The sequence below is a fragment of the Callospermophilus lateralis genome, chromosome 13 (genome assembly GCF_048772815.1).
Source record: "Callospermophilus lateralis isolate mCalLat2 chromosome 13, mCalLat2.hap1, whole genome shotgun sequence".
NCBI lineage: Eukaryota > Metazoa > Chordata > Mammalia > Rodentia > Sciuridae > Callospermophilus > Callospermophilus lateralis.
This window is the reverse complement of record NC_135317.1, coordinates 52613559-52625437: the sequence shown is the minus strand read 5'-3', so window position 1 is coordinate 52625437 and position 11879 is coordinate 52613559. Positions and strand designations below refer to the sequence as shown.

At 36.3% G+C, this 11879-nt stretch overlaps 2 protein-coding genes across 3 annotated transcripts in view; both read left to right on the top strand.

The window, feature by feature from the left end:
- The first annotated feature begins 244 nt into the window (after window positions 1–244).
- Window positions 245–11879, top strand: part of Opn3 (opsin 3) — a 43356-nt gene continuing 31721 nt past the window's right edge. The window contains exons 1-2 of one of the 2 annotated variants that reach the window (XM_076831522.1): window positions 245–676; window positions 4508–4582. In XM_076831522.1, coding sequence (XP_076687637.1) covers window positions 304–676; window positions 4508–4548 — 414 coding nt within the window. In that variant the 5' untranslated portion in view covers window positions 245–303 and the 3' untranslated portion in view covers window positions 4549–4582. Of the gene's footprint in view, window positions 677–4507; window positions 4583–11879 lie in introns of those variants that run through there. The other variant, XM_076831520.1, reaches the window with a different exon arrangement.
- Chml (CHM like Rab escort protein) lies at window positions 4839–11190 on the top strand. Its single transcript, XM_076831519.1, has one exon. It carries the CDS (start codon window positions 4843–4845, stop codon window positions 6787–6789), a length of 1947 nt encoding a protein of 648 aa, XP_076687634.1. The 5' UTR covers window positions 4839–4842; the 3' UTR covers window positions 6790–11190.

Sequence of the window (11879 nt, the reverse complement as noted above, 5' to 3'; positions counted from 1 at the left end):
CCTATCCTCCAGACCCACCTACCATGCGCGTCCACGCGGGGGCAGGAGTGAAGGACGGACCAGAGAGTAGAGGCAGGACTGCGAGGATACGCCGCAGGAGGGCGAGGCTACGAGTGCGCGCCAGGGGCGGGGCGCGCTTTCGGGGGCGTGGCTAGGAGGGGCGCCGGGCGGAAGGGGCGGGGAGGGCGTGCCTAAGCACGCGCTGGGCGCAGCCTTCGGCGCAATGGCCAGAGCCGACTGCCGAGTCCCGGCCCCACCCGGACGCTGAGCGCCTCCGACAGCCGAGCGCGCCGGCGCCGGGCCATGTACTCGGGGAACCGCAGCGGCAGCCAGGGCTCCTGGGAGGGCGACGGGCCTGCGGGCGCCGAGGGGTCGGCGCCAGAGGGGACGCTGAGCCCCACACCGCTCTTCAGTCCCGGCACTTATGAGCGCCTGGCTGTGCTGTTCGGCTCCGTGGGGCTGCTGGGCGCTGGCAGCAACCTGCTGGTGCTCGTCCTCTACTACAAGTTCCAGCGGCTCCGCACACCCACTCACCTCTTCCTAGTCAACATCAGCCTCGGCGACCTGCTGATGTCCCTCTTCGGGGTCACCTTTACCTTCGTGTCCTGCCTAAGGAACCGCTGGGTGTGGGACACCGTGGGCTGCGTGTGGGACGGGTTCAGCAGCAGCCTCTTCGGTGAGTTGGACCACGAGGAGAAAGCATCCTCGCCTCAGCTCCCCACTCCCAGCACTGACACTTCCCTCCTGCTTGGCTTCCCTCGCTCCTGCACGGCTGCAGAGCCCCGCCACCCCTTCTGCCGCCTCCCGCGACCCCCTGTGCATGGTGTGTCTGCCACCTTCCCTAGTCTCCTCCACCCGCGCTGCCGCGACTTCGCTCTCTTGGCCCGCCTCTTCCCCGGCACGCTGACCCTAAAGGGGCTTCATCCTGAACTGCTCTTTCAGGCTCCAGCCCTTGCATAAAGTCTCCGGCTCCAGGCAAGCTCATCTTTCATCTCAGGTCTCTGTTTTCACCTCTTGATAAAACTCAACAGGGCATTTATTTCACCACAACGTTTTACATTTTGAGGAAACGAGGCCCTGTAGAGTCAAGAGATCCAAGAGGGAAAAAAAGCTTATCTCATGAAAGTTGGAGGAAGAGATAAGACATTTAATTCATATATTGTTTCTTTCCCAAAATGAGAAGTAGTGACCTAAAATTATGGCAGTCTAATATTTTTTCTTTTGCTCATTAGCAGTTGTAAACCTTTCCTAAGGAATGAGAAAGTTTCATTCAGGTTCTTGGAATGCAAATTGTCATGTGTCCTATCAGGTATTTTATATTGTATTTTTCCTCCTTTATACTTTCCATCATACCAAAATCAACTGCTCAGAGAATCCCAAAACAGGTGAACAAATAATTAGCTATGTAGCCAATATATTTCATTAAAGGTGGAACTTGACAATTGATTGAAGTTTTATTTGTACAGTGTTCCTAATCCTTATGGAAGATTTTTAGGTCTCATTGAGATGACATTTTGAAGGATGCCCAACCCCAGTATATGATTCAAGACATATTCTAAGCTTAGGAAAGAACTTACTTTGTGTGTTCCAGGAATTTCATTTGTACAAAAAGTTGAAATAGAAATGTGTATTTTTGAGGTCTTGAAGTTTCTTTTCTAAGTCTTGAAATCCATTGATGATTTATTACTACTATTATCTTGGTAGATATTAGAGAACAAAAGTCTTTATAACACCAGTACAAATATTTTCTTATTCACCAACCTTCTATGCTGTGGCAAACCCAAATATTATGCTATTTTTCATGGTTAATTTTCTTAATATTTCAAAAGAAACAAGAAAATGTCAGAGAAGTCAAGATTGCATTTATTTGATTGCCTCAATGATTTTAATATTCGCTTCCTCCCCAATAAGGATTAATCTGAGAATTTCCTTAATGCAAAAATTCGAAGCTTGCAGAGGGACTGTAAATGTACAGATGACTCTGTGATTACACTCTTTACGTTAATTAAAGATATCTATTGGGCAGTTTTTGTAGGCCCCGCTGAACTTTAAAGAAGGTGATTCAAGCCTAAGCTTAATGTATCAGTAAAGCTCCCCAAGGTGGGCAATGGTTGTTGGTTCACACATATGAAAATTCTTATTTCCATGAAGTGCCTTTTCTGTGCTGGAAAATTATGCACAAGGGAGTTTGAAAATAAGGATGTATCTAGGTTTTTTGTTGTTGAGGTTGTTTTTGTTTTTAATTTGTGCTTCCTCACCCATTTTCTTTGCTGGCCCCCACACTCTTGTATGCCTCTTTTTTCTCTTTTACCATCCCTGCTCAGGTCACATATCAATCAGAAGTGATTTTTCTAAGATGCTAGAAACATTCACCACATAATATTTTACCTAAAGGCTGCTCTACTTCTCAAGGTGTTTAGTTAGTGCTTTCAACCATGATATCCTCATTTTAGAAGTAGACAGAGGTAGACACTCTGAGATTAAAGAATCAGACTTGGTTAAACACTGGAAACGAGTCAAGAGTGAGATTACTGTGGGGTTTAAAAAGTTCTTAGTAAAGATTAAAAATTTCTTTGCCTGAAGTGTGCTTCTAGATTAGGATTACAGATGGAAGTGTTTCTCTTATTGTTACCCTGAGCAAGAACTAATCAACCATGAAGTTTTGAAGGGAGAGGGAATTTAAAAATGCTAGAAGTAGCTGCTTGTTCCATAGGGTTTGGAGACTTTCCCATCCAGTGGGAAATTCACTGGCCTTAGGGTAAAAGAGTGGGTCCTGCTTTTGATCCTGTAGGCTTTCTCAAGTCTCCCCTGCCATCAGTTTTCTCATTTTTATTATGCAGTAATTGAGCTTAATGTTCTTCAAGATCATCCTCTTACTTTGTATTTTGAGGATTCCTTTGATATGTGTAGCTTAGAAGGTGCTGGGTATTGGTGCTAATGTCTTGTATCCTCATCCCCTACTCTAAGCCCTGTTCCCTTCTAAGCCAAGAATAAGCATATACCATGCTTGTTATTTATTCTTCAATACCCTCATAGGTTCTGTCTTCCTCTTTACAACCTGCTAGAAGAAGCCCAAATAAGCAAATAAGTATATTTTTACAAGAGTAATCAGTAAATCAGATATATATATATATATATATATATATATATATATATGCATGAGTAAATAAGGCAGTTGTTGTATTCTGTCAGATCCTGGCTTCTCAGAGAATTCTAAACATAAGTGAAATCTGATGTTCTTGAGGCAGAAACTTTTGACTAGATAGGACTGCTAGGATCACCATTTCAGTTAAACTGAGTAGTGGGTCAGTAACCTAGTCAATTTATCTAAGTTCTGATTGAATGGCTTTTTTTTTTAATCATTATCCATAATAATCAGTCCTTCTGGCCTTGGCAGGTCCAGCTTGTGCCAGTCTAGATTTCAGTAGAATTAATGGTAGTAAAAATTAAAGGTCTAAGAACTTTCACTGCTACTGTGCCAGGATGGATAGAAAACAGCACTGTAGGGTATGTCTTTAACCTGAAGACTTCCAGGTGAGTATGCCTTGAGGCAATTGGCTATGCCACTTCTGGCCACACCTAGCATCAAACAGTTGCTCTACAGGTAGATAATAACCAGCATCATGCTGGAGGTTAATGGAGAGACTTCCTGCACCACACCTTCAAAAATAAATATAATAATATATTATTGTTATCCTTAGCTGAGGATGTTTAGAAAACCTTTTTCTTGGGATACAGAGATTCAGGGTTAGAGTTTGGCAAAATGCAAACCATTACTTTATTCAAATGTTAGAAATGGGTGATATTTATGTTACGATATTTTAATATGTGAAACTAGGAATTTTTTTAAATTGTAAAATACACACATGCATATGTATGTTCATATAAAGACTGATTATATGTAAATTTTCCCCTCTGTCTGTTTTTTTATGCCTAAATATTTTTAAATGCCAGCTGTTTTATTGAATTAATTCTTATGTAGTAATCTGACTGGTTAACTCAGTCAAAATAGTTGCTTATTGCTGTCACAAGATTCTGAGGGTGGTTGGGGCAAGAAAAAGTCTTATGTTTGGCTTTACCAAAATCACCTATAGACTCTTGGGCACAGAAATATTCCTAATTGTGACAGTATTTGTATAGAACATGATCTGTTTCCATGTACACAGTGAAACCACACATTTCATTTAGTCTAAGCTCACAGCTGTATATAGTTTTATTCAAGTGGTTTCTTAAAAGCCAAAATTTAAGTCATGCTAATTATTTTTTGTTTTTGTGGGCCACTGTTTTCATTCTTTATTATTCTGGTTATTTTGGGGAGGGGGATATGCCTGTATTGTTCATTTTCAAGAAAGTAGAAAATATGTGAGAAAGCATTTGATGACTTGCTTTAGTAGAGGTTTGTATCCAGATACTAAGTCAGGCTCCAGTAGATTATAATTGGTATTGCATGAAATTACTTCTCTATTTTGTTTACAGTTGTATTCTTTCTTAAATTTTCTTCTTTCAGAGAAGAGTTCCAGTCACAAATGCATATGTGATGCATTTTGACATTTACTGCTAAGCCGAAATGCAGAAATGAAAACCACACGTCCGTTTTAATATTCTCAGATGTGATTAGATGTACTTTATCATGGTTTTATGCTACTGGCTTATAAAAAAAATACATTAAAAAAGGGAAACAGTTAAACAACTAGGACCTGCAAACCCAATGCTTCTGGGATGAACTGGAACATCACAAGGAGAGATTTTATTACGCATAAGCAGACCTCAGCAGAGCCCTCAGCCTAGATTTATACATATTTCCTTCATCAGCAGCTGTCACAAGACACTTTACCTCCTAGAATGGCAGACATTCTCCCCACAGAGTTTGATGTGGTTATAATAGGGACAGGTCTGCCTGAATCCATCCTTGCTGCTGCATGCTCAAGAAGTGGACAGAGGGTTCTACATATTGATTCAAGAAGCTACTATGGAGGGAATTGGGCTAGTTTCAGTTTTTCAGGATTGCTATCCTGGTTGCAGGAGCATCAGCAAAACAGAGATACTGAGGAAGAAAATACTGCCTGGCAAGACTTGATTCATGAAACAGAGGAAGGCATCACTCTTTGCAAGAAGGATGAAACCATTCAACACATAGAAGTTTTTTGCTATGCCAGTCAAGATAAAGAGCACAATGTTCAAGAGATTGGTGCTCTTCAGAAAAGTCCCTCCTCAATGGCATCTAGTACCCTCATTGAATCTGTGGATTCTGCGTGCTTGCCCAAAGAAAGGGACTCCTCATACTTCACTAGCTATGAAATATCTGCCCAACACACCCAAAAAAGTGATAAAGATATTTCACTAGAAGTAACTGATACACAAGAATCATTAGAGAAAGATAAAACTTGTATACACACAATTTCAGGTGGCAGTAAAGGTGAAAACAAACCTACAATAGAAGATAACATTGATCAGCCAAAGAGAAATAGGATTACTTACCCTCTAATAGTTGAAGAAGGCAGGAGATTTAATATTGATTTGGTATCAAAGCTGCTATATTCCCAAGGATCCCTGATTGATCTTTTAATCAAATCAAATGTTAGTCGTTATGCAGAATTTAAAAATGTAACTAGGATTCTTGCGTTTCGGGAAGGAAAGGTAGAACAGGTGCCTTGCTCCAGATCAGATGTCTTTAATAGCAAAGAACTCACTATGGTTGAAAAAAGGATGCTGATGAAATTTCTTACCTTTTGTTTAGACTATGAACAACAACCTGATGAATACCAAGATTTCAAGCAATGTTCATTTTCAGAGTACTTAAAAACTAAAAAGTTAACCCCCAGCCTCCAACACTTTATACTACACTCAATTGCAATGACATCAGAATCATCATGTAGCACATTAGATGGCCTTAAAGCAACAAAAAACTTCCTTCAGTGTCTTGGACGGTTTGGCAACACTCCATTTTTATTTCCCTTGTATGGCCAAGGAGAAATTCCCCAGTGTTTTTGCAGGATGTGTGCTGTTTTTGGTGGAATCTATTGTCTTCGCCATAAAGTACAATGCCTTGTAGTTGACAAAGAATCTGGTAGATGTAAAGCAATTATAGATCACTTGGGTCAAAGAATAAATGCTAAATATTTTATTGTGGAGGATAGTTACCTTTCTCAGGAAACATGCTCCAATGTGCAGTATAAACAGATCTCAAGGGCAATACTCATTACAGATCAGTCTGTACTAAAAACAGAGTCAGATCAACAGATTTCCATTTTGATAGTGCCTCCAGTGGAATCAGGAACCTGTTCTGTTCGGGTCACGGAATTATGTTCATCAACCATGACATGCATGAAAGACACCTATCTAGTACATCTGACCTGTGCATCTTCAAAAACAGCAAGAGAAGACTTAGAATCCGTGGTGAAGAAATTATTTACTCCTTTTACTGAAACAAAAGTAGAAAAAGAAGAACTTGGAAAGCCAAGACTTTTATGGGCTCTATATTTTAATATGAGAGATTCCTCGGGAATCAGCAGAAGCTCCTATGATGGTTTACCTTCAAATGTTTATGTCTGCTCTGGGCCTGACTGTGGACTGGGAAATGAGCATGCAGTCAAACAAGCAGAAACTCTGTTTCAGGAGATCTTTCCTGGTGAAGAATTCTGTCCTCCTCCTCCAAATCCAGAAGACATTATCTTTGATGGTGATGATAAGCAACCAGAAGCTCCTGGAACCAACGTAATAATGGCCAAGCTTGAATCCCCTGAGGAAAGCCAAAACTTGGAAAGCCCTGAGAAGCATCTTCAGAATTAGAAAAGAACAAACTCAAAAATACTCTTCTTCCTGGAATCAATATATTATTATTTGAAGGACAGCTTCCTACATAAAAGAATGATATGCAGATGTCTTTAACATGATTTGAGACATTGGGCACTGGGTGTCTTTGTGAACCTATTATTTGTCACTGGACTTTTTTTTTTTTTTAATTTCAGAATCGGCTCCATGATCCAGAATATCAAAAAAGGATTAGCTTTATTTTAATATTGGGTATTGTGTGAGGGTTCCATGTTATCAGCTTTGCTTAAAGAAAAGTAATATTATGCCTACTGTTGGTCTTTAAATTTTCTTTCTACAGAACAATTAATATAATTTAAGAAACGCTCTAGTTACTATTGCAGCTACTAAAATTGCTATCACCTCTGCTTGAATACTGAAACACTTACAAATAGTAAATTATGTGAGTCTTTTGTAAATAATATAAACATGTAGGCTTGGTAGTAAGAATAGCAATAGTACAAATATCAATATGATAAAATACAATTGTTTCTAATTGTTAAGTCTGACTTTAACAATACATTTTGCAGGTGAATTTATGTACTTGACCCTTATAACCCATAAGGCAGTGAGACCATTATAGCCTTCTACTTTAAAGAGTCAAGAGTTTGTAGTTGAAGAGCTCATTTGTGGGAGATACATTCCAAAGAAATTTAGAAGTTACAGTAGTTAAAAATCTGTAAAACCTTGCTTTGACATTTAAAACAAAAGATCTTCCAACAAGTAACTCAGGCCAAAATAAAAAATAAATGACCCCAGAAAAAAGATATTTCAGGATGACCATTCCAAAATTGCTAAAAAGGATCCAAAGGAAAAACTGAGTGGGACACTTTTAACCTGGGATTATAGATGATTTTAAAATTCTCTGCTCAAATAGATTTTCTTATCCCAGTTTTCTCAGGATGAAACTACCACCTTGTTGTCTCTGTCACTTTAATTAGCAATAGTAACCAAAATACTGAGTCAAAGTAGGATTTACTGTGCTCCTATGGTTGTGTCCCATCCCACAAATAGGTAACAACAGCCTTTATAGTTACTTCTGCTTCTTAGCTATATCTGGAGAATAAACGCCCCCCATCCCAAGTTTAAAAAAAAAAAAAAAAGTCATTTTCTCCAACTTTCTAAGGTGAAAGCTTGGGGAGCTGTCAGAAGAAATGAATTTCCATGATTAATTCCATTTCCAGTCCTCAGGCAGAGAGAATGATAATCCTATAGAAACCCAAACCATTTCATAACCGTGTTTGCTCTCAAAATAGCATTTGCTATGTGCTGGGCATACTGTGCTTTCTCACTATAGTTTCTCAACAATATAAGGCAGATACTATTGCATACATTTTCAAAGAGGTATGGAGACTCAGTTATTAATCATTACTCATTCTGATGTGTGGATGAGCCAGTATTGGAACCCATTCTTTCATGATTCCATAAACCATTCATCTTTCCATCTGCAATCATTGTTAGAAACATAGGTACAGAATGAGAAGGAAAAGGTGCCCATGAAAATCAAAATCTAATGTTGCTGGGCAAGAAAAGTAGATAGACCCTGGTCTTGTATTGTTAAGTCAGAGAAATGTGAATAAGATTAATTAAATGTTTTAGAGCTATGAATCTCATTGAAGCAGAATTCGACTTAAGTTTGACAAAATAATGCTCTTTGGTGACATCTGAAGTTCGTGTTCTAAAAAATGTTAGTAGACCAAAATATGTTCTAATTCAGTCCTTCATCACAGATTTAAGTAATTGACAGCATATTGGAAGTATAAAAGTCATGGGCTGACATTAATATTGACTTTTAAAATACAGTAAAGTGGTATATTAGTAAGTAGATCCTAAAGTTTAAACCTATCAAAAAGTTGAAATGCCTAATTACTACAAAATACTAATTAAAATGAGTAAAATTGTAAGATAAATAAAATGAAAGTGAAAGTAATTCAGACTTACTAAAGTTTTTCAGTATCACAGGTTATTCATGAGAAATACAGAAAAGTAACAGTGAAAAGTTGCAAAATATGGTATCAACAGACATAATGGAAATAAAAATAAAAAGCATTATATGAGGCCACAATAGAGATTATCTTAAAAAACTAACAAAATGAATATCTTACTTTCTTAAATCAATACAAAATAGCAAGTTGGAAATGAGACAAGTTATAAACTGTAAAAAGCATTTAAAAATATAGAGGATATTTTAATCTAGTATAGTTTTCTGACAAATTAGAATTTGACCCAATGGATTTATTAACTTTTTTAAATGTTTAAGGAAAATGTATATCATAAAAGATGATATACCATTAATTGCATTTTGAGGTACATACAGCTTCAATATTAAAATTCAAACATTCTTAAAAGGGTCTCATTCTTAGCAAATGCAATATGAAAAGGAAAATGTTGGCAAATAATACATCAACAAAAGTCTTTATTGTGACTCAGAATTAGAAGGCTGATGTTCAGCAAAGCAGCCATTATATCAACATTAAGTAGAATAAAATGGTAAAAAATCCAAAGTATTAGCTACTGCCAAAGTTAGTAGTCTCAACTCTTTAAAAATTTATCTTTCACCTTTGATTTAATTATCTTTGGTAATGATTTCATTTTTTAGTGTGATAATTACTTGAAACTAATAATTAATATTCATATTGAGGAAACATATTTCTCTGTTTGAAATTAAACTATGCTGGCACCATTTTCTTTATATATGGTTGAAGAAATTTTTCATTGTGATAAAGAAATTCACAAAATAAGAAAGATAAGAAAACACCACAAATTTTATTTTCTATTTACATGGCTTTATAGCTTGCTAACCTTATACTGTCATATAAATCTATTAATGAGACTAATTCAGGAAGTTGCAGGATATATCATTGTTAAAAATCTAATTTCTAGATGCCAACAGTGACTGCAATTTAACGTGTTTGGGTATTAATATATATGAACCATATAAAGGATGTTATGCAACTATATTGAGACAATTTAAGAAAAATGCTTAAATAGAAGCAGGTTGAAGGAGCTAAATTTAAAATATGTGCATACTCTCATGAGAGACATCCTGATATAATGGAAAAGTCGTACATGTGTAGTCCTTGCATCACATCTTATTAGTTGTCTCATCTCAGGGAAAAACACTTTTAGCTTCCATTTTACCACCTATATTAGAATTAATAATTATTGTGAGGATTGAGTTAGTGAACATGAAATTATTGTCCAAAGGAATGTCAATATATGACATTGATGTGTAGATTTATTATAATACCATTTAACATTCCTACTGGATGTTTCATGTAACTTGACAGAATTGAAAGAAATTACCTAGGCAAGTAAACAGGTAAAGATGTTTTTAAATTATGAGAAAAAGTGGGAGCTTTGCCTTTTAAGTCTTTGAAGCATGCCTTTGGGTGACTTATCTAAAATTTTGTGATGCTGAGCAGAAAGCTTAGCTAATATGAATAAACAGAAAGAGGTATTTAATAGCCACTGACAGAAAGTATTTAATAACTATTGGTAGAAAGACTAGCTGTTTCCTTATGGACATAGATTAACATCATATAATAATGCAATTTATGCCAATTGAATTAAAATGTTAACTATAAATGTAAAAACGAAAATATTACAATTTTCATTCCAATATTGGTGCCAAGGAACTTCATAGCAATGAGAAATATTGACAAGGTAGATCAACAAATAAAAAGATAAAAAATGTATAATAAACAAAAAGAAAAGATGGAATAAAAAGGGTGTTTGCATTATATAAGTGGTTTAATAATGTTTTTAAAAGTGGATGGAAATCCTTAAGGCTTTGTCCTCTTTACTAGGTAGATTTAGTAAGGGATAGGTTACAAATGAGAAGATATAAGTAAAAATAAATTTTTAGAAAGATGTTCAAGTGAAATATTTTAAAAGGAGATTTAAATGACTTTGACCTAGTTCTTGCTATTAAGCAAAACTTTTAAATTTGTGTTTGTCTATACCAATAGTACTATATATTAGTAGTCATTTTAAAGAACTTTTTAGAAGACTAACAAGAGCTCTGTAACTGATTTTTTTCTTTTTTAAATATACCAGATCACTTTGAATAATACATGTATGCCTGAGAAAATACTTAAAAGAAAGAAAGAAAGAAAAAAAGTTACCTGTAGCAGTTCCTTTCATACAAATTTAAAAGAAAAAAACCCTATTAATTCAGAAATGGATAAATTTTGGTGTATTGTTATTGCTATCATAAACATATAGCCATTAGTTAATATTGATATATGTAAAACTGAGATCAAAAATGTTAATTAGAACATATATTTACATATTTGTATAAATTTGTATGTATCTGTGTTGAAAAGAATCAGAAGACATTTAAGTAATTGCAGCTTAATAAGGGGTTCTTTTTTCTGTAAAATACTAATGTGTAAAATAAAGAATAAAAGATTTATTGTAAGTTGGAATTCTGAATTGTTGAGAAAATTACTGATTTTTTGGAAATTCCTCAGATTCTCCTTTAAATTAAAATTTTTTTAAAAAAATTCTAAGTGGTAAAGGTTCAAAAAGTTAATCTCCAGAAATGTGTGGCAGAAAGTTTTCTAAGTCTTGGTGGAAAGGAATTCTTGGTCACAATGGACTTTGTATCTTTCGTAACTTAATTGCCCAGCATTAAAAAATGATAATAAAAATAATAGTAATGCATTCCAGGACCTTAGCAGTTAGAAATTGCATACTTTCATGGCCCCAAATCCAAGAACAGACATAATTTGGGAGTGTCATAGCAGAGAGAAGAAGGCTGGATTCATAGAGGTGGCCAAGCCTTGGCTGAGTGGGGTCTGCAGGGAGACCTGTGTTGAGGACAGATCTCAGGACTGAGGATGCAGGCAGACCATTTCTCCCAGTCCCTAGAGATCCAAATCAAGGTGATTTAATTCAACAAACAAGTTAAACACCATTTGGATTCTAAGATCCAGAAATATAAAAATGAATAGAATAAATTCTTTCGACCTAAGAAACATTCTGTTTAGAATATTTGGTTTAAAGTCTCTTTTACCTTAATGAGTACTTTATACCTTTTCTATACATCACAATTTCAGTTGTAA

Excerpts from the sequence above, each read along its gene's own strand:
- Chml (XM_076831519.1), top strand. The coding sequence starts at position 4,843 with ATGGCAGACATTCTCCCCACAGAGTTTGATGTGGTTATAATAGGGACA.